Source organism: Piliocolobus tephrosceles, chromosome 6, assembly GCF_002776525.5.
Source record: "Piliocolobus tephrosceles isolate RC106 chromosome 6, ASM277652v3, whole genome shotgun sequence".
Taxonomy (NCBI): domain Eukaryota; kingdom Metazoa; phylum Chordata; class Mammalia; order Primates; family Cercopithecidae; genus Piliocolobus; species Piliocolobus tephrosceles.
Genome location: NC_045439.1, coordinates 139,416,494 through 139,440,013, shown reverse-complemented (window position 1 = coordinate 139,440,013; position 23,520 = coordinate 139,416,494). Strand labels below are relative to the sequence as shown.

Below are 23,520 nucleotides of genomic sequence, written 5' to 3'. Positions count from 1 at the left end.
GACTATAGTTAATAACAATGTACTGTATTCTTGAAATTGCTAAGAGAGTAGATCTTAAGTATTTTCACCACACAGTGTGTGAGGTTAACACACTGAGTTAATTAGCTCAGTCTAGCCATTCTCTAATGTATTATATCAAAACATCATACTATATACAATAAATACACACAAAAAGTCATATTATACACAATAAATACAGTTTTTGTCAATTGAAATTAAATAAATAAATAAAATAAGGGCAGTATTTCTGGATTGCTAAAGAGAAGACAAATATAATTCCACAAGAAAAATGGACATCGGAGTGGCTCTCCAGCTGGCTCACCTGTAGGCATGGGCTCACTTGGGGACTCGCCCGAAGCCTTGTCGTCACAGTCATTCTCACACAGGGCTACGGTTCTTCCTTTCCACTCATTTTTAGGGAGTAGCTCCACAACTACCACATCTCCATGAATCGAGCGGTTTCGAGCCTTCATGCCATGGATTAGGATGTCACTGACTAAATCTGTGTTTGGGGCAGCACAGAAAAAACCCGTGAAGCCGAGGGAATGGCACACCAGTGAGGCATTCTGTGCGTAACATACTCAAAGTCTAATCGGCACTCCTGCAAGTAAAGTTTCGTCCTTTCAAAGGTAAAGTCAAACCTCTTTTGTTCTGCAGGTTAGGAATGAAGAATTGCTGGCACCATGTCATACTGTATATTGAGCTTTCATAAGTGCCACCCTCAATCATCTTTTAAAAAAATACCCCCACCCCCCTCACCACCTTTTAAAAAGGTATTAGTTCCCTGCATGCAATTATGTGAGCCTATGCTGGACTTCTGTCAAATACCTTTAGGATCCTCCACAGCCAAGGGAGTGGTCAATGGGCTGAGGAACTAGATAGGGCAGAACCGACAGGGAGAATTCTGACAAGCAAGGGCCCAAAGAAAGCCAGTTTCTCATTCTCTCTCGACCCAGTCGTGCTCCTTTGACTAGCAGGTTTTCTTTTTCACCCTGTCATTACAGAACTAAGAACTACACCTGATTATGACACAACTTATTTACACATTTTTTTTTCATTTTTATTACTTAAAAAAAGTTTACTCCAATAAAGCAATATAGCACATTGAGGCAGCACAGAGTAATATGTTAACATCACAGCCAAACAGCCTTGGCTACAAATTCAGCTCCACCACTTAGCAGGTGTGTGACCTTGGGCAAGTTGCTTTGCTTCTCTGTGTTGTAGTTTAAATTTATTTCAATAAAATTAGAAATTATAGACAAAAAGCTAGGGGAACCCCCCCACGACAATCCCACATACCCAATGTATGTAGGCATATATAACAGGGCACATATGACATGACAATTTCCACTTTGCTTTCTTCATTGTATAACGTCAGAATAAAAAAGGAGTACGGACATTTATGTAAGGTTTATACTGAACCTGAATCTTTACTGCTGGCTCCCTGAAGTCGAACAAAAGCTTCTATTTGGGCTCTGTGTTTGTTGACATTCAGAATTCCCTAAAATCATAAAAAAAAAAAAAAAAAAAATCAATGTGAAAAATGTTCTTTTCTACCTGGTTTCTCTCCAAAAGGTCCAGTTTTTAAAATTATGTGAAAACATCCCCATAATCTTCAAGGTTTGTGATCCCTTTAGGAATTATACACACACACACACACACACACACACGCACGCACACACACACACACACATACATATTTTTTTTCCTTTTTTTCGAGATGGAGTCCTACTCTGTCACTCAGGCAGGAGTGCAGTGTCACAATCTTGGCTTACTGCAACCTCTGCCTCCTGAGTTCAAGCAATTTTCCTGCCTCAGCCTCCCAAGTAGCTGGGATTACAGGTGCACCCCTACCATGCCCAGCTAATTTTTTGTATTTTTAGTAGAGACAGGGTTTCACTGTGTTGGTCAGGCTGGTCTTGAACTTGTGACCTTGTGATCCACCTCAGCCTCCCAAAGTGCTGGGATTACAGGCGTGAGACACCATGTGCGGGTAGGAATAATATTAATCACTAAGGTTTATTTTCTTTAGAGGAAAATACCATCATTTTGAACTACTTTTAACTATACAAAGTGCTGAAAGTACCCGGCTCTATCTTATGTAACTGATGAGTAATCTTTTAAAAATCTTCTATCTCAAAATATCCTCCCAGGGGCCGGGTACAGTGGCTCATGCCTGTAATCCCAGCACTTTGGGAGGCTGAGGTGGGTGGATCACGAGGTCAAGAGATCAATACCATTCTGGCCAACATGGTGAAACCCCGCCTCTACTAAAAATACAAAAATTAGCTGGGCGTGGTGGCGGGCGCCTGTAGTCCCAGCTACTCGGGAGGCTGAGGCAGAAGAATCGCTTGAACTTGGGAGGCAGAGGTTGCAGTGAGCCAAGATCACACCACTGCACTCCAACCTGGCGACAGAGCGAGACTGCGTCTCATAAATAAATAAATAAATAAATAAATAAATAAATAAATAAAATAAAAATAAAAAATATATATCCTCCCAGGAATGCCATAAACTTTACTACCAAGTTGGAAACATTAGCCTCTCTAGACATACTCATTTAAAACCCCCACACTGTTAGGGAGGGGCTTTGGAGTGATGTTCTTAGATTGTGGCTGACCATCTACTGAGTTGCTCATTAGAAATGCAAACTCCATGATAGAACAGTTCTGTATCTTGATTGTGGTGGTAGATACACAAATCTATGCATGTGATAAAACTGCACAGAGCTACACACACATACACACATAAATGAGTGTATATAAAACTGTTGAAATCTGAATAAAAACTGTATTTGATTTCTTCCCAAGACCCTGACAGCATCTGGGTTCTAGGGTCCTGGGAGGATCACAAAGAAGCCCTTGAAAGGGGCAGAGAAAAAAATGGCAAAGGAGGAAAGAAGCTAGATTTCACCAATTTTACAGTATCACCAAATCTCTAGACCTTGATTCAAAGAGATATGTTTTTTTCTAGTGACAGGAGGCATTTACCAGGAGACTTCCACATTCTGCTTGTATGATGTTCAATATGTAACAGAATTAAGGACTTATCATCACAGAGTAGCTTCAAGCTGGGCAATCAGTGTCTACGGAAAGAATGACTCCCAAGCCACCTGAAACACTGACAGCCGTGACTTACTCATGCCCATCTTGTTTGCAGCCTGTGAAATCAGAGGCCTGTGACAGGATGCAGTAAAAAGAGGAGAAAAACTACTGGTTGGTCCTGAAAGATTTTTGTTGTTGTTGTTTTGAGACAGGTTCTTGCTGTCACCCAGGCTGGAGGGCAGTGGTGCAATCATGGCTCACCGCAGCCTCAACCATCCAGGCTGAAGTGATCCTCCTGCCTCAACCTCCCGAGTAATCTGAGAGTACAGGTACACACCACCATGCCTGGCTAATTTTTAAATTTTTTCTAAAGACGGGGTTTCACTGTGTTGCCCAGTCTTGTCTCCAGTTCCTGGGCTCAAGCAATCTACCAGCCTTAGCCAAAGTGCTGAGATTACAGGCATGAGCCACTGTGCCCAGCCCTGGTACATTTTAAATTATCACCCTCACCTGGATATAGCGTCCAGATTTAATCCCAGCTTCTAACACTTCCAGGGGAAGATGTTCTGGGTATTCCTTCCCGTGGCTCTCCTGACTCTCGTTCTCTCTCTCCTGTCGAGACTGAAGGATAGAATCACAAAGCTCGTGGGCAGCTTTTAAATCAGGCCAGAAATTGTCCAGGTAATTCTGTATTTAATAAAGGCACAGAGAAACACGGTCAGAAGGTACTGATTCTTCCTTACGGTACTACTACAGAAACTCCTGACTGGGAACTTCCGCTGGCCTGCCGTTTTGAGGGGGTGCTCAGTGGCAGGACTTCCTGAGCCTCCCTCCACCGTTCGTTCTCTGCTACCACATTAACCCCTGAGCCTGCCAAACGAGCCCCACAAGGCCACCCCACTGTGGAACACTTGCACCTCCTAGGCTACTTTGTGCTTTCAAGTCTCCTTCTCTCCACACACACTACAAACACACCTGCACACGTCCAGGCAGCCTGTCTTTATGTGTATCTAATTGCTGCAGACAATGGTCTATGTGTACTTTTCTTTGAGACAGGGCCTCATTCTGTAGCCCAAGCTGGATGCAGTGGTGTGATCTTGGCTCACTGCAGCCTTGACCTCCCCCCGCCCTAAGCAATCCTCCCACCTCAGCCCTCCAAGTGGCTGGGACTAGAGGCACATGCCACCATACATGGCTAATTTTTCAATTTTTTGTAGAGATGAGGTCTCACTAGGTAGTCCAGGCTGGTCTCAAACTTCTGGGCTCAAGTGATCCTCCTGCCCTGGCCACCCAAAGTGCTGGGATTACAGGCATGAGCCACTGTGCCCGGTAATATGTGTACATTCTTGTCTTTTTTTTTTTTTTAAGAGACAGGGTCTTGCTCTGTTGCCCATGCTGGAGTATACGTGGCGTGATCCTGGCTCACTGTAGCCTTGACCTCCTGGGCTACAGTGTTCCTCCGGCTTCGGCCTTCCAAAGTGCTGGATTACAGGCGTGGGCCACCGTGCTGGGCCATTCTTGTCTTTTTTATGTATTTTAACTCAACTTTTAAGTTTGAGGGGTAGAGTCTAGCACATTCTCTGTTCTCAAATCGAAAAGCAAACAGGTTATACTTACTGTCAACTCCAGCATTTCTCCCACTAATTTCAGAGTCCTGTTCAAACTGCTTCCTTTCTTTCCCTACTCCTTCCAGAAATTCTGTCTGTGTTAACGTCAGTGCCTGAATTCTATGGTCACTTATCACGTATCAACACCACACTTTGTCATTATGAACCACCTCTTCAAGAGGGATTTATCATCTTGGCTCTTCTCCATTTAACTTCAAGTCCCCACAGAAAATTCTAGGCTTCCCACTCATCTAAACTTCACAATATCTCTTTTTTCTACTATCATTCACCTCTATGAAGCCCTTGGTCACACAGTTTTCTTGAGAAACGCTATAGAAAATAAAACCGTACGATACCACTGGACTACAAAGAAAAGTAATTTTCACAAAAAGTAGAAAAATGTAATTTTAGTCAACTGTCCTCTGCAGGAACAAGACATGATGTATTGCAACAGAAAAAACAAGTGACACTGCCATTAATATCCAGCGCCCCTGGAATTCTCTGGCATGCCAGAGCACTTTTTTATAGCAGGGCCAAGAAAATTCTATTGGCAAATCTTTAGCAATATATGCACCTGGGAGCCCTTATAGAATCTGCAATTCAAAACCCAACTAGACATTCTATGAACTGACAGGGATAATACAGGGCCTTATTCTAGTTTCTGCACCAAAAAATGATATCAACAAGTGAAACCTAATTGACCAGCCGGGCAGACAGAAGCGACCAGTGATGTGTTGAGAGATTAACAGTCATCCTACTCTCAAAAAAGGTACCTAAGAGATAGGAAGAACTGTGTTGCTGAGACAGCCCAAAGAAACTGTCACTGATAATGCCACTCCTGTCTGAGATCTGTACCAAGCAGATCTGACAGCATTCATATAAATAATATCACATCTTGGCCAGGCGCGGTGGCTCAAGCCTGTAATCCCAGCACTTTGGGAGGCTGAGACGGGCGGATCACGAGGTCAGGAGATCGAGACCATCCTGGCTAACACGGTGAAACCCCGTCTCTACTAAAAATACAAAAAACTAGCCGGGCGTGGTGGCGGTGCCTGTAGTCCCAGCTGAGGCACTGGTGCCTGTAGTTCCCGGGAGGCTGAGGCAGGAGAATGTCGTGAACCCGGGAGGCGGAGCTTGCAGTGAGCTGAGATCCGGCCACTTCACTCCAGCCCGGGCGACAGAGCAAGACTCCGTCTCAAAAAAAAAAAATAATAATAATAATATCACATCTCAACCCTTTCATTTATCCCTGTTACCTCCATGAATATTCACAGGTGGGGAAGAGTGAGGAACAGGTGAAAAAAAAGACTGGCCTTTAAGACAGTTTGTTTCGGGTGTATTTTCAGAAAAATAACTTGGAAGGCAGTATAGCACGATGGCTAAGAGCTTTGGGGTCTGACTGCCTGGATTTTAACATAACCCTACCATTTTCTACTGTGTGACTTTGAACAAGTTACTTAGCCTTTCTGTGTTTCCATTTCCTTACCAATAGGATTAAATAATAATACCTACCTCACAGGGTTGTTGCAAGAATTAAATGAAATAATAGACATAGAAAAGTGGCTGGCATAGATGTGATGGTTATTACCAGTAGGTAGAACCATGTCAAACTGCCATTTTATAGGTCAACAATAAGAATATTGGCAATTTTATTCAACCTATCATCATCATCATCATCATCATCATCACCATTTTATAAATGTTAGTTTACTGTCAGTAGGAGTTTACTGGGCTGGTATTAGATGCTGTGGGCCTTATAGTCAAAGTTGGTCTGAATTTGTGGAAGTCAACATTAAATAGTTGGGGCATAATGAAGAAGCAGAACTTCATTTTTTTTTTTTTTTCTGAGATGGAGTCTCGCTCTGTCGCCCAGGCTGGAGTGAAGCAGCACAATCTCAGCTCACCAAAAGCTCCGCTTTCTGGGTTCACGCCATTCTCCTGCCTCAGCCTCCCGAGTAGCTGGGACTATAGGCGCCTGCCACCACGCCTGGCTAATTTTTTGTATTTTTAGTAGAGACGGGGTTTTACCATGTTAGCCAGGATGGTCTCGATCTCCTGACCTTGTGATCTGCCTGCCTCGGCCTCCCAAAGTGCTGGGATTACAGACGTGAGCCCCTGCACCCGGCCTAGAACTTCATTTGCTGAGATAGGGTCTTGCCCAGGCATTGGTACAGTGGTGTGTTCACGGCTCACTACAGCTTAGATCTCCCAGGCTCAAGTGATTCTCCCATCTCAGTCTCTTGAGTAGCTGGGACTACAGGTGTGTGCCACCATGCTTGTATATATATATATATATATATATATTTTTTTTTTTTTTTCTGTAGAGACAAGGTCTCACTAGATTGCCCAGCTGGTCTTAAACTCCTAAGCTCAAGTGATCTTCCCGTCTAGGCCTCCAGAGTGCTGGGATTATAAGCATGAGCCACCACGCCTGGCCAAAACGGAACTTCTTAACGTCTATTCCTCTTTTATTTTTTCTTTTCTGTGTTACCAAAGGGATCTGGAGCCTTATGGGTACTACTTAGAAAATGAGCACTCTGGCCGGGCACGGTGGCTCAAGCCTGTAATCCTAGCACTTTGGGAGGCCGAGACGGGTAGATCACGAGGTCAGGAGATCGAGACCATCCTGGCTAACTAATATGGTGAAACCCGGTCCTACTAAAAAATACAAAAACTAGCCAGGCGAGGTGGCGGGCGCCTGTAGTCCCAGCTACGTGGGAGGCTGAGGCAGGAGAATGGCATAAACCCGGGAGGCGGAGCTTGCAGTGAGCTGAGATCTGCCCACTGCACTCCAGCCCGGGCGACAGAGTAAGACTCCACCTCAAAAAAAAAAAAAAAGAAAAACAAAAAAGAAAATGAGCACTCACACATATACAACATCCGGAAATACCTTGAAAGAAATCACGAATACTCCTTCTGTTTCACTTCCATACTGCTGAATTGCCTCTTCATCTTCTGTCACCATAACAATTGGCATCCTGTCCTGGCAGTGATGATAGTACCAAACAGCTGCATTGTATATGCTCCTGGAAAAGCAAAGAGCACGTGAGCTCTCCCCAGGCAGACAAACACAAGCTCTTGTTCAGAATTTCACATCTGGCTTTTAATCTGCTATCCTTTGGTGTATATAGATAACCATTCATTCATTCATTCAACAAATACTTCTGGAGTATCCATTATAAAGAAGCCCTGGGCAGGGTGCTCTGGGGGATACAAATATGAACCAGAAAGAACCTGACTTCTCTTCCCTAAGACATCCAACCACCACTGCAACGACTTCATTTCTTGATATGGCCTAGAAACCATGAGTCTCTGCCATCTTTTACACTGTTTAACTGGGGCACCACACAAGATGACAAGCTATGTTATGTGAGGCTTAAAAGATGAAGAAGCAAGTATTTGGCTAAGAGAAAAACTAAGCTGCAAGCAGCTGAAGATCATAATCCAATAGGGTCTGATATGGAACCATGTGAAATGCCTGGAAATCTTCCAAAAAAAAACTGGAACTGGGCAATAGAGAACTGGGAAACAGGTCTGGAGAACTGTGTACAGGACTGGATTGATTGATGGATTGAGACAGGGTCTTACTCTGTCGCCCAGGCTGGAATGCAGTGGTGAATAATGGCTCACTGTAACCTCGACTTCCCAGGCTCAAGTGATCCTCCCGCCTCAGCCTCCTGGGTAGCTGGGACTACAGGTGCGCGTCACCATCCCCGGCTAATTTTTAACTTTTTGTACAGATGGGGTCTCACTATGTTATCCAGGCTGGTCTCGAACTCCTGATCCTCTTGCCTCAGCCTCCCAGAGAGCTGGTATTATAAGCGTGAGCCACCATGCCCAGCTTTCAAGGTAACTTCTGAGGCACATTCCGTGTGGCTCCTCAGCAGCACTGATGGAGCCTTCATTTCCCGCAGCAGCAGCACATCCTTCACCACCTGTCCTCCATCTCCATCTCACTCTCCCCACCTCCTCACTGCTGCTTCTGGGAATTGCTTTCTACATTAACAATCCACACTCAAGGACTTGCTTTAGGCTCTGCTTTCGGCAGACTTAAATCAGGACACTGTATTTCCTGAAGCAGTTTTTTCAGAATTAAGTGACCAGTTTCAGTTTAATAAGACTGTAAGTAGGAGCCTGGCTGGGCACAGTGGCTGACACCTATAATCCCAGCACTTTGGGAGGCCGAGACAAGTGGATCACTTGAACCCAGGAACTGAAGACCAGCCTGGGCAACATAATGGGGCCCCGTTTCTACAAAAAATACAAAATTTAAAAGAGTATGGTGGCACAGGCCTGTGGTCCTAGCTACTTGGGAGGCTGAGGTGGGAGGAAAACTCGAGCTCGGGAGGTCGAGGCTGCAGTGAGTTGTGATCATATCACTGCACTCCAGCCTGGGTGACAGAGCAAAAAACACTGTCTCAAAAATAAAAATTGAAATTAAAAAACAAAAAAGGAGCTCTTCTGCCTTCCCTCTACATACACGTATTAAAGTTATGACTTCTAGGTCACTGGAACGATCCTGATAGCTGCTAGGGTCTGGGGCAAACATACTCTGGGTACCTATATCTTCCTAACTGCAATTTTCAAAAAAATGTATCAGTTATATATTCAAATGATTTATCTAAAATATTGACATGGTAAGCGTTTCGGTGTTAATCGTGGTTCCAGAATAATTGTTGGTTTGTTCTAGCAGACTATTTAGATCAACGCCCAAACAGCCAATGATGAGAATATGAAAGAAGACGACGGTATGAAAACGGCAGCAAGTCAGGGCCATACCTGGTCTGCCACTTCTCCATGGACTCTCCTCTTTCCCGCGGCAGATAGCAGCATTGCTGGAATTCATTAGCAAAGAGAATGCAATCATGACGCGCATCCTTCAGCAGGTTTCGCAGTTTGTTATACTGTCTGTGACACAGAGGAGAAAAATAAATCTAACAAAGCAGGTACTCATCCACTGCCATCTCTTGCTAAGGATCAAAAAAGAATGGGGTATTTTAGAGCAAAAGATTGATTATTTTAAACCTGAAGAACATGTATTTATATTGGTCTCAGTGTGCGCAGTCCTATTGGGCTGCTACTGTTTCTTGACTTTGCCTGCTAGAATGTGCTTAGGCAGGGCTTAGTTAATTAGTTTGCAGATCAATTAAACTCCTTTTCCCTCCTTTCCCCTTCAGAGACTTCCAGCCATTTTATTATATAATTATACCGCCTTGCCCTGCCTAGCCCCCTCTTCGAAGCCTGAGTGCACGGATTAGCACTTTATTTTTGGACCTCACTTTGTTTTATAAATGTCATTAAGCATGAATACATTTGACGTTTTGCTGGCAGCCCTAGAAAAGAACATGTAAGGTAAATAAGTTTGGGGATTTATCTGTGAATTTTATTTATGCAGCCACTCTGATTTACATAAATGAGAGCTAGCCTCATCTGTCAGACAACTGACGGAAAGTTTTACGGTTTTGCCCATCAACAGATCCTTCCCATAGCCGAGGAAGGAGGATGGTTTGAGGCCAGGAGTTCAACACTAGCATCGGCAACATAGGGAGACCCTTTCTCTACCAAATATACAAAAATTAGCCAGGCATGGTAGCGTGCATCTGTAGTCCCAGCTACTTAGGAGACTGAGGTGGGGATATTGATTGAGCTTGGGAAGTTAAGGTTGCAGTGAGCTGTGATTGCGCCGCTATATTCCAGCCTGGGTTACAGAGCGAGACCTTGTCTCGAAAAACAACAAAAAAAAAGATCCTTCCCACAATGCTGGCTGAAGCCACAAATCAAACATCAAGTCTCCTATGGGTCAGTTTCTAAGAAGGTGCTTTTCAATAGTTTAGATAATATAAAATCACAGAAAACACTCAGTTATGTTAAAGGGAGTCAACTGCTTATTTAAAGATGAATTTGCTGGGTGTAGTGGCTCATGCCTGTAATCGCAGCACTTTAGGAGGCTGAGGAAGGAGGATCGCTTGAGCCCAGGAGCTGGAGACCAGCCTGGGCCACACAGCAAGACCCCATCTCTACACAAATTAAAAATACAAAAATTAGCTGGGCATGGTGGTACGCGCCTGTAGTTCCAGCTACTCGGGAGGCTGAGGCAGGAGGGTCCTTTAAGCCCAGGAGTCTGAGGCTGCAGTGAGCTATGATTCTGCCACTGAACTCCAGCCTGGGGAACAGAATGAGACTCTGTCTCTAACAAAATAAAAATAAAATAAAAACAGATTCATATTAAATCAGATTTAACATGTGTTTTAATATAACATTTGTACCCTTCCTTCCGCACCCCCAGCCTGCCTCCATAGGTTTTTAAAATTGAGTCTTTTCGTTGAAGCAAAGGCAGAACTCCCCAACGAATCTTGTTAAATACATAAACACTAACCACCACCAACCTGTGTGGTCTTACACTTTATTAGAAAACAAGAAATAGATTTTATTTTCTTAGTAATTCTAATTTTGAGTCACTGTGAAAAGAATCATAAATAGCAACTTATAAAATATCTTTTTTTTTTCTTTGAGACGGAGTCTAACTCTGTTGCCTAGGCTAGAGCACAGTGGCATGATCTCGGCTCACTGCAACCTCCGCCTCCCAGGTTCAAGTGATTCTCCTGCCCCAGCCTCCCAAGTAGCTGGAATTATAGGCACCCACCACCATGCCTGGCTAATTTTGGTATTTTTAGTAGAGACAGGGTTTCGCCATGTTTGCCAGGCTGGTCTCAAACTCCTGACCTCAGGTGATCCACCCGCCTCGGCTTCCCAAGGTGCTGGGATCATAGGCATGAGCCACCACGCCTGGCCATAAAATATCTTAATAAACAAAGGGAATCAGTTTCATTTCTGTGAATGGCACCTTTTCTTAATAGAATTCCACTTGTACAAACAAAAGCTGTTCCCTCATCCTTCAAGATACATAGAACATATTATATGGGTAATTTTCCCACTTTCACAAAGACCCTATTTTTTTTGAGACAGGGTTTCACTCTGTCACCCAGGCTGGCATGCAGTGGCATGATCATGGCTCGCTGCAGCCTCAAACTCCTGGGCTCAGATGATCCTCCCACCTCAGCCTCCCGAGTAGCTGAGACTAACTCCTGGGCTCAGATGATCCTCCCACCTCAGCCTCCCGAGTAGCTGAGACTACAGGCACCCCCTACTATGCTCGGCTAATTTTTGTATTTTTTTTTGTAGAGACGGGGTCTTGCCATGTTGCCCAGGCTGATCTCGAACTCCCAGGCTCAAGCGATCCTCCTGCCTTGGCCTCCCAAAGTGTTGGGATTACAGGTGTGAGCCACCATGCCTGGATAAAGACACACTTAAAACTTATTTTGAAAGCCTCTTAGAAGAGTCTATATCACACTGTTAACAGTGTGGGCAGGCTTTCACTTTCTGCCTTACACATTTTGATAATGCTTAGAATTTTAAGACTGAGCACTTATTTATTAAGTAATAGGAGCGATTTTTGGAGAGATTTCATAAACATCTGCAATTTGTTATTTCAGAGAAAACACTAAAAAAAATTGCCTGTTCTTCCTGACTTTGTCCCCTAGAAGTTTTTGTTCCCTTTACCTACCATCATATTTTGTGCACCATTATAAAACACTTGAACTTACTGTAGTTATTTGTTTACAAATGATCTCCCTTGCTAAGCATCCTTCATTTAGCAAATCCTTGCTTCTATGTGCCAGGTCTGCTGGGGGAGGTGAGGCCTGCTGCACTGAATGCCCTTGGGAACACCAACTAGACATCCCACTGCATCTGAATAGTGTCCTATGGCATAGATAGGGCAGTGCCCCATGTCTGCAGCAAAGAAAGGAAAAATAGACATACCATATGATCCAGTAATCCCACTTCTGGGTATATATCCAATTTGAAAGCAAGGACTCAAACAGACATTTGTATAGGTTCATAGCAACATTACTCACAGTATATAGGCAAAAGGTGGAAGCAATCTATCAATGGATGAATGGATAAACAAAATGTGGAATATATTATTCACATTTAAAAAGGAAGAAAGTTCCAATGCATGCCATAACATGGATGAACCTTGACACATTATGCAGAGTGAAATAAGCCACTCACAAAAGGACAAACACTGTGTCATTCCAGTTACACGAGGTACTGAGAGTAGTCAAATTCATAGAGGTGGAAAGTAGAAGAGCAGAATAGGGGCCAGGCAGGGGAGATAGTGTTTAAGGGGTATAGAGTTTCAGTTAGGACAGATGAAAAGTTCTAGAGACAGATGTTGGTGATGGCTGACAACAAGGCATATGTATTTAATGCCCCTGAATTGTGCAGTTAAAAATAGTTAAAATGACAATTTTATGTATGTACATTTTACCACAATTTAAAATAAAGCTATGCTACTTGGCAAAAACAAACCAAACACAACACAGAACCACCCATTTCAGTGGGATAAGTGCTTGAAAGGAGAAGATGGCAGGGATGGGAAAGCTTCCTGGAGTAGGTGACCCATGAGATCTGAAGGATGAATAAGAGTGAGTGGAGACAAAGGGCTCAAGAGATGAGAGCAGGGCGGAACGTGCGAGACAGCAGACAGTAAGGCTTTACTTTACTGCTTCACCCACAGCAGGTGCTAAATCAATGCTTTCCAAATGAACAAATGAATGCACAGCCCTACATGATAACAGTGATCTAAGTGCAGGATAATAATGCCCCTGAATAAACTGACATTTCCAGAGCCCAGCTGCCTTTCGCCAAGCTGCATAGACATCACTGCATTTGTTTTCACACCTTCACTTCAGACCAGGGTTTTTGTCTTTTTGAGACAGGAACTTGCTCTGTTGCTCAGGTTGGAGCGCAGCGGCGTGATCACGGCTCCCTGCAGCCTCAAACTCTCAGGCTCGTGTTCGCCCACCTCAGCCTCACGAGTAGCTAGGACTACAGACACACGCCACCATGCTCAGCTAATATTTTTTTTTTTTGTATTGAGACAGGGTCTCACTATGTTAGCCAGGCTGATCTCAAATTCCTGAGCTCAAGCAATCTTCTTGCCTTGGCCTCCCAACGTGCTGGGCATCGGCTACCGTGCAGTCCCAGGGATTCCTGAATTCTATCCTCTGCAAATACTGATGTGCCACAAGCCAGACCCAGACGTTACCACCAGATTAATGACAATCTTTCCTAATATTTAGAAAAATATATCACTTAACAAAAAATGCTCTTAATTTTAAGTTTCACTACCACATATATTTTCTTAGACTTTTAGCGCAAGTTTCCATTTGTCAGCTACCTATCAGCCAGGTAAAACAAATGAACAAATGGCAAAAGAATATTAATGCAGAAAGCAGGAAACAAACAGTGAATCACTCTCAGTGTGACAGTCAGGTTTGCTTATAGATATGTGGGCTTACAGTTATAATTTAATGGCGCATACATATGATATAGTCATATTTTTTGCTAGTCAGGGTTTTGTAGTGCATATGATGGGACTAGATAGATGAATATCCTGCATGGAGTCAGCAAACAGCACCATGTGCCTTAAGCAAATTCGACCAGAATGACAGGAGAACAATGGTTTCAGATAGTCAAGTACAGGCCAGGCAAGGTGGCTCATGCCTGTAATCCCAGCACTTTGGGAGACCAAGGCGGAAGGATCACTTCAGGTCAGGAGTTTGAGACCAGCCTGGCCAACATGGCAAAACTCTGTCTTTACTAAAAATACAAAAATTAGCCAGGCATGGTGGTGGGCACCTGTAGTCCCAGCTACCTGAGAGGCTGAGGCAGGAGAACCGCTTGAACCCAGGAGGCAGAGGTTGCAGTGAGCCGAGATGGCGCGACTGCACGCCAGCCTGGGTGGCAGAGCGAGACTCCTTCTCATACATACATACATAAATATTCAACTCTTACAGAAAAACCTTAGTTCCCTGGACTGGCTTGGATGTTTTCTAAAACTCCATCATCTTAATGTTTTAAGCAATTTCTCAGAGGGGCAGTTAAACCTACCTTCTTTAGGTTGCTTTTTTTACTATTTTCATTCAGTGGTGACCTTACTTACAGATACAACATCCCTTTCCGCTGCTGACTGTTCTCTCTAAGGATTAGAAGTGGGAGCCCCACACCCTGGAAAGACCTACAAAATGAATTCTATACTAAATGTATTTCGTCACCTGGATTTTGCAGAACCCAGGTAGGGTCTCACAGACTTACCTTCAGAGACCACTGAGTTTTCTACAAGTTTATATTGCCATTTATGTTACACAATACTCACAAAACATTTTTTTTTCTTTTTTGAGACGGAGTTTCTCGCTCTGTCATCTAGGCTGGAGTGAAGTGGCACAGTCTTGGCTCACTGCAAGCTCCCACCTCCAGGGTTCACGCCATTCTCCTGCCTCAGCCTCCCGAGTAGCTGGGACTACAGGCGCCCGCCACCTCGCCCGGCTAATGTTTTGTAGTTTTAGTAGAGACGGGGTTTCACCATGTTAGCCAGGATGGTCTCGATCTCCTGACCTCGTGATCCACCCGCCTTGGCCTCCCAAAGTGCTGGGATTACAGATGTGAGCCACCGCACCCAGCCACAAAACATTTTTATGGAGTACATTTGGGGCCATCTGAACGACTGCCTTCTAACTGCACTGCCATTTGGCGTCAGTGAGGCCCTCTCAGACGCCCCAGAGACACTTCAAACTCTGGACCTTGACTTCCCTGCCCCAGGCTTCCTCTAGCTTTCCCTCTCTCCATCTAGTCATATAAACCAGAAACCTCAGTGATACCCTTGACCCCACCTTCCCCGCCATCTCACATACCTAAATCTATCACTAGTTCTAGAGATTTTAAAAAATAGCAGCTTTATAAAGAGATATAATTCACATACCATAAAATTTGCCCTTAAAACACACAATTCAGTGGTTTTTAGTATTGTCACAATTATGCAACCACCACCATCAATCTAATTACAGAACATTTTAATCACTCGGAAAAGAAACCTGTATCCATCCATTAAGCAGTCATTGCCTGTTCCCCTTGACCCCAGCCCCTGGCAACCACTAATCTATTTTCTGTCTCTGTTGATATTGATATACCTATTCTGGACATTTTACATAAATGGAATTATACAACATATGATGTTTTTATGCGTGTGCTGGCTTCTTCCACTTAGCATGTTTTTGTGGTTTATCCACGTTGTAGCATGTATCAGCACGTCACTCCATCTTACGGCTAAATAACATTCCCCTATATGGATAGTCCACATTTTGCTTAACCATAATCAATTAATGGACATTTGGGATGTTTCCATCTTTTGGCTATGATGAAGAAAGCTACCATGAACATTTGTGTGTGATGTTTTCATTTTTATTTATTTATTTATTTTTGGAGATGGAGTCTTGCTCTGTCACCCAGGCTGGAGTGCAGTGGAGTGATCCCGGCTCACTGCAACCTCCGCCTCCCAGGTTCAAGCAATTCTCTTGTTTCAGTCTCCCGAGTAGCTAGGACTACAGGCGTGCGCCACACACAGCCAATTTTTTGTATTTTAGTAGAGATGGGGTTTCACCATGTTGCCCAGTCTGGAACTCCTGAGGTCAGGCAATCTGCCCAACTTGGCCTCTCAAAATGCTAGGATTACAGGCGTGAGCCACTGCGCCTGGCTGTGTATGATGTTTTCAGTTTCAATGTTGATATGTTTTCAATTCTCTTAGTTACACACTTAGGAAGTTTTATAGATTTTTTGCCTATTAAGCAGGTCTTGGAAACATCTATTTCTCTCTATCTCTAAGCTACCAACATTCCCTCATCTGGACTAAAGCAAAAGCCTCCTCCCTTCTTTTTTCCAGGCCTCTTCTCTACCTGGCCCAGTAATGCTGCTTTTGTTTTGTTTTGCTTTGTTTTTGAGATGGAGTTTTGCTCTTTTGCCCAGACGGGAGTGCAATGGCATGATCTTGGCTCACTGCAACATTTGCCTCCCATGTTCAAGCAATTCTCCCGCCTCAGCCTCCTGAGTAGCTAGGATTATAGGCACCCACCATCATGCCCAGCTAATTTCTGGATTTTTGTAGAGCTGGGGCTTCACCATGTTGGCCTGGCTGGTCTTCAACTCCTGACCTCAGGCGATCCACCCACCTCCGCCTGCTAAAGTGTTGGTTGGGATTACAGGTGTGAACTACCACTGAGTAATCCTTTTAGGACAGGAATCTGATCATGTTATCTCGTTTTGCTTAAAACTTTTCCCTGATATCCCTGAGGCCATGAGGCCTTCCATCCCACCCAGGCGTTCTTACAGCTCCAGGGGTGTGCCACAGGCCCCTCCCCATGGGCCCCAGGCATTTTCCTCTACCTTGAAAGCTTTCCTCCACTCTGTCTGGTTTAAGCCAACCCTTAGACCTCCGCCTAGGCAGCCCCCTCAGAAATGCCCTTCCTTGCCTCCTTGGCTGGTCTGGGCTCTCCTGATGCCCTGTTTTCAGTGCCTTTGTCACAGCTGCAGTTCTGCAACTGTTTGTGTGATTGCCCGATTACTGCCTGTCACCCTGCCAGGACTCTGTCTGCTTTGGTTCGCCACTGTACCCTCAGTGCTAGCAGTTTCTGGCACATATAGTCTCTTGGTGAACATTTGTTGAATAAACTAACACACATGTGAACACATGTACATGGTGGACAAAATAGCCTTACAGAGTTGTCAGGGGGACTCCTCATTAAATAAGCATTTATTTGAAGATTATTAGATGGCAGAACATGTGATTATCCTGAATGACAGAAGACCTGATATTAGTCATACTTGTTCTGTGCAATATACTTATGAGAACAAGCATTCTCTGCATTGATATTATTGAAATCAAAATAGGTAATCTTATTACAAATATAACCAGATTAAAGGTTATGGCTTTCCATTGTTAAACCCAACTCTGGTGATTTCGTTTCAGCAAAACAATGTTATCTGTCACATTGAATAATGTTCATTTGCAGTTTTCTGATTTTGTAACTTTATTTAACTTAAACTAGGATTGTATTAAAGTACTTAAACATGAGGACTTGTACTGAGATTTATGTTTAAACATATTTAAATAACAACAGAAGAAAATAAATTAACACTGGTATCTAGGAGGATTTTTTTCTTTTAGAAACAAGGTTGATATATCACTCATGTTGAGAACACTGAGGTAGTGGATGGGGAGTTAGATCATGTGACCTTTCAGATCTCTCCAACCATAATATTCTACAATTCCAATCTTTTTTTTTTTTTTTTTTTGAGGCAGAGTTTCGCTTTTGTTGCCCAGACTGCTGGAATGCAGTAGCACAATCTCGGCTCACCACAACCTCCGCCTCCCGGGTTCAAGCGATTTTCCTGTTTCCATCTCCTGAGTAGCTGGGATTACCGGCCTGTGCCATGTCATCTGGCTAATTTTTGTATCTTTAGTAGTGACAGGATTTCACCATGTTGGCCAGGCTGGTATCAAACTCCTGACCTCAAGTGATCTACCTGCCTCGGCCTCCCAAAGTGCTGGGATTAGGGGTGTGAGCCACTGAGCCTGGCCTGATGCCAATCTTATATACCATCAAGAAACTGAGGCATGAAATATGGAGACTCTCTGAAGCTATACAGAAGGAATTCAGGAGGGAGTCAAAAGGAACGAGCAAAGCATCCTATACCAGACACCAGACGGACCAGGGATTATTAACTGACAAAACTTTCCTAACCACGAATGTTCCTAAAAGCATATTGGATAAAATGAATTATTTACTCGCATCTCAAAAATCTCCAAGGAAGAACTGAAAAACAAAACAAAATGTTCCCCAACATTAAATGAACAAAACACTAGAGAGCTTCTGCTAGGCCAAGTTCAGTTAAATACAAAAAGTTAATTATCATCAAAAAAATGGTAAGTATGTAAAGTAATGCACATGCTAAGTAGCTTGATTTAGCCTTTCCACAATGTATACATATTTCAAAACATCACGTTGTATACCATAAATACGTATGATTTTTTAAAGTAAATTTTTTAATAGAGACAGGGGTCTCACTATGTTGCACAGATTGTTCTTGAACTGGGCTCAAGTTATCCTCCTGTCTTGGCCTCCCAAAGTGCTGGGATTATAAGTATGAGCCACTGGGCATGGCCAAATATATATAATTTTAATCTGTCAATTTAAAAAAGTCAAATAACTTACACTTAACACTTAGGAAGGCTGAATTAATAAACTTTATTAATAATGATAAAGTCTCCCGGATCTTATGTATTCAATGCCTATTATTAATTTTAATGTTAGCCTTCAATAAATGACACTTTCCAGCACTCAGACAATTTGGGTCATTTAGCTATGTCAACCTGAATGCACCTGCTGGTTGCTTAACAGGTAAACAAAGTGCCAAGTCCCAAACTTGCTGATTTCTTCCTCTTCTTCAATCGTACTCGTAATATGTCCTTAAAGACCAGTCTCAAATCCATTTCCCCCAGAGGATTTTCCGGCCTAATCCCTCCACCCCACGTTTACTTCTGCACTTAGCATAGTCCACATTAAATTATCCTTTGTGTGTCTAAGGTGCTTCATAATAACTGTCTTGTTTCTTCCATCTAACCCCAGCAAGATAATAGGCTTGTTATGAGAGGGACTAAGACTTCTTTTGGGCCAGCACTTTGGGAGGCCGAGGTGGACGGATCACGAGGTCAGGAGTTGGAGACAAGTCTGACCAACATAGTGAAATCCCATCTCTTCAAAAAATGCAAAAATTAGCCGGGCGTGGTGGCGGGTGCCTGTAATCACAGCTACTCAGGAGGCTGAGGCAGGAGAAACACTGAACCCAGGAGGTGGAGGTTGCAGTGAACCAAAATCGTGCCACTGCGCTCCAACTCAGGCGACAGAACCAGAGTCCATCTCAAGAAAACAACAACAACAACAACAACAACTTTTTTTAGGCCTGGAACTAAGAGCTTAAAAAGTGCTTACCCAACGAACAAAATCAGGGTATTATCATATGGCCCTATTTCATAACTCCTCATCTTTTGTTTTCACATTCAGTATATTCAAAGACATGGTAAGGCAGTGGAAAACCAATAGTTTTTTATCAAGTTAACTACTCTTGAAATGTTCCAGAGAAAAGACGTTTAAATTCCAACTCTTTGTCTTTGAATGTCCCAGGAATTGGTTTCTAAAACAATCCTTAACATTAAAAATATTTTAGAAAACAGAAGTTGAAAAGGCTCGCAGTGTGTTAGCAATCCGAATGATAACAACAAATTGATTTTAGTAGCAGAAATTGAAATATGACACCTGGAGCAGCATTTAAATTTGGATCTGTATAAACATCTATATCTTGGTGTCTGAACAAAATCAACTTGAAGCTCATTTAAAAATATTCTATCTGAAAAAAACCTGCACACAATCTGGTTAATGTACGTTTTTTGAACTGAGCGTATAATAAGAGGACAATTTGTCATTTTCATATACAAATAAAAACACTTCATCTTTTATTACCAAGGCCTGAAGAAACCACAACATTTTAAAGAAGAATAAATGCATAGTTTGTGCTTATTAAATAACTTACAGTGATAAGAGGTTGGACATATAATTCTAATATGCTATTTCCATACAGTCTTAAGTTCAAGTCATAAACCTTTCTCAACATTAAAGGAAGCGAAGTTGTTTTTTAAAGTATTTGTTTAAAAGGTAGACAACTATTCATTTAAGTGCAAGGCAAGAATTTTAGACTGGTTCAATTAGAAATCCTTTGTTTAGCAAATACAATGACTATGGCTGGTAGTTACACTAGTAATCTAAAAATAAAACAAGCTATTTCTGGTTTCACTGAATAAATCATTACAATTTGCATCCCCAATAAAGGAGTCTAAAATTAAAAAATAAAGTACTCTTTTCCCCAAGAAAGGAATGTATGCTTCTGAAACAATGTATCTATAAATAAGATTAAATAATACACGTTATCAACAAGAAATAAACAGTAACCCTGCCACTATAAAAATGCAAGCCAAAAGCCAATTCACACTAGAATCTTAAATACCCACATACTGGGGACACTGCAGTTTATTGATCTACAGTCAGATCTCTTGGCCAGGTGTTGCAGCAGAAATATAAAATAATGTTACTGCATTCCTCACTATCAAAGAGAATACAAAATTAGTTTAAAAAGTCCTTTCTGACAAAATAATGAATTCCTCCCATCCCCCTCCAACAAGGGACCTTTTCTAAGGCGGTTGGGGGGGGGGAACCTATGCTATATAGAAATAAAGAATGCAAGACGTATACCTCCGGCCTCTTTGATGCTGCACTGCTTGACAAGCTGTTTGCATGAAAATAATTCCCTTCAATTCAGGAAACTCAAGGATCTCAAGATAATCTTGAACAACTTTCCAGTCTGGGATCACGTAATGAGTCACATCACTAGACAAGAGTTTCCCATCTGAAACATAATTCAAAATGTAAGAGATTAGACAATGTTTTCAAACCTGGTTTATTTAAATGTCACGGTGCTCTGGCATACCAAATAACTTCCAGTCTTAACTCCACGGTGGGAGTTTTTAAAATAGCCAAAGCTCAGGTATATTGAACACCCTCATTTTTTTGGAAGCTGTGATAAATACAAGCTCAACGTGGTTTATGGTGTTGCCAGAGGTGCCGGAGAGGATGACTGATTTAACAACGAACAAGCACATTTTCAGCATAACCTGAATATTTCAGTGTTAACTCATCATTGACAAACACATTCAAATGAAGCACCCTCACATTTATACCACTTGTGTATGATGCCCAGCAATTTCAAGTTGGCTCTGTGTCAAGCTTCTGCACGTGCTCAGCAGCCTCCAAGAGCCAAAAGATTGAATGGAGAAAATGATCCGTGCAAGCAACGGGCAGAGGTGGGTTTTCCACCAGGCCCGTATCTGAGAGCTGGTTAGCCAAGCTCTAACTGAAATGTTCATTTTAATCACAATGTTTGGAGGATTCCAAACATTCGCTGACAAGGACCCCCATCCCATGCTCATCCTCCCATGGGGGAAGAGAGCCAGTAACGTGCATCGTTCTATCGGCCACCCTTGCAGCCTAGAAACCAAGGACAGGGGCCCAGGAGTCCCCAGTCCAACCTCCCCGTGACTTTCCTCTCCAGTGCGGGCCCAGATAGTTCACAAAGCTACGGTGAAGAGGCTCTCCACAGGGGGGAAAGTCTGGGGCACCAGTGCGGGCAGGTCAGGAAACCTGTGGCTGCAAAGCAGACGATGTCAGCTTCGCAGCGGCAGCAGCTGGCCAGCAGCTCCCGGGGGCTCCCAGCTCGGGACCTCCCTATTTCTCCGCCGCGCGAGGTTGCGGCGGGAGGAACGCTCGGCTTCTGCGCCCTCGGGCCCCTCTGAGGAGCCAAGGCACCCGGTCTCCGGGATGGGGTGCGGGTCTCTCGGGCCCTCCCATTGGACAGAGCGGAGCAGTCGGGGAGTCCCGGGCGGAGCACCCCGGAAGCCGCGGACTCCGGCCGCTGGGTCCCGACCGGCAGAGGGCTCGGGGTGAGGCCGGCGGGCGGGCGCAGGCCGCGGGGCCTACGCCTCGGTGTCCCCGCCGCTGGCGCTCCGCCTCTGGGCCGCGCTCACCCCCTCACCGCAGCCGCCGGCTCCCGCCGGCCCCGTCCCCGCCCCGGCTCTGACCGTGGCTGCAGGCGGCTGGCTGCGGGCAGAGCGGACTGTGGCAGGGCACGCAGGGCCGCAGGTAGTGCTCGCGCACGATCCGCAGCGTGCGGCCCTGGAAGGTCCTCAGCAGCAGCACCTTCTCCCGCTTCTGCAGCATGGCGGCGTGTCTCCGGTAGGCCGCGGAGCCGCGGGCGCGGCGGAGGCGAGGCCGCGGCTTCGGGCCCGCCCCTCGGCCCTGGGCGCCGCGGCTCCGGAACCGCCGTAACTGCCGCACCCGGGGGAGGCCCGGAGCCACACGCTCCAGGCTGGGGCCAGGCCCTCCCGGCCTCAGTTTTGTTCCCTTCCCTCAGTGGCCTGGACCAGGGCGGAGGGTTGGAAACGACCCACCCCAGAGACGGAGGGAAAACTAGGATGATACCTGGACGGCAGGTGAAGAAGGGCTGGGCGCAGCTGTCCAAGATTAGGAGTTTTTGTCCCCCCAGGTCCATGTGGGAATGGAGCCGCCGTATTAATACTAATACCCGGTAATTAATGTTTTCTCTTCGTTGCTCTCGCTATCTCCAAACGAGGTGAAAGACTCACCAAATAAGCCGGCAACCCTGCCAGCCGAACATTTCTAAAAAGTTGTATTCATTTTAAATTACATGTACTTTTTAAAAAGTTTTTTTCTTTTTTTGTAGAGATAGGGGGTGAGGGGGGCGGGTCTTGCTCTGTTGGCCAGGCTGGTCTCAAGCGATCCACCTGCTTCGGCCTCCCAAAGTGTTGGGATTATAGGTGTGAGCTGCTGTGCCTGGCCTTTCATGTTCTTTTTAAAATTTATTTATTTGGTTTGGTATCCCTATTGAAGTTATCATGTACTTATATATTCAAACAATGCAAATAAGATGAAAACCAATCTCTTCCCTTGAAGTACCCTTCCACTCCAACTTTTATAGCTTTTGCAACCTCTGGCAAAGGATTTCTCCTTTAAACTGCCACTGTGACACAATCACAAACGTACATGTTTGTATTAGTAGCTTTTTTTTTTTTTGAACAGGATCTTGCTCTGTCACTCAGGCTGGAGTGTAGTGCATGATCACGGCTCACCGCAGCCCCCGAACTCCTGGGCACAAGCGATCTTCTCCACCACGCCTAGCTTTTTTTTTTTTTGTAGAGATGGGAGTGTCTCACTATGTTACCCAGGCTGGTCTCAAACTCCTGGGCTCAAGTGATCCTCCCACCTCAGCCTCCCAAAGTGCTGGGATTACAGGCGTGAGCCACTACGCCCAGCCTGTACCTCTTGATAAAGAGATACACACGGTC

General features: G+C 44.2%; 1 protein-coding gene across 4 annotated transcripts in view; it reads right to left on the bottom strand.

The window, feature by feature from the left end:
- Positions 1-22,459, bottom strand: part of DIS3L (DIS3 like exosome 3'-5' exoribonuclease) — a 41,984-nt gene extending 19,525 nt beyond the window's left edge. For 2 of the 4 annotated variants that reach the window (XM_023220797.3, XM_023220799.3), the window contains exons 1-7: positions 22,237-22,459; positions 20,855-21,008; positions 9,431-9,559; positions 7,542-7,677; positions 3,555-3,731; positions 1,423-1,501; positions 323-502 (exon numbers count right to left, since the gene is read on the bottom strand). In XM_023220797.3, coding sequence (XP_023076565.1) covers positions 323-502; positions 1,423-1,501; positions 3,555-3,731; positions 7,542-7,677; positions 9,431-9,559; positions 20,855-21,008; positions 22,237-22,375 — 994 coding nt within the window. In that variant the 5' untranslated portion in view covers positions 22,376-22,459. Of the gene's footprint in view, positions 1-322; positions 503-1,422; positions 1,502-3,554; positions 3,732-7,541; positions 7,678-9,430; positions 9,560-20,854; positions 21,009-21,702; positions 22,189-22,236 lie in introns of those variants that run through there. The other 2 variants (XM_023220798.3, XM_023220800.2) reach the window with 2 other exon arrangements.
- Positions 22,460-23,520: the final 1,061 nt, after the last annotated feature.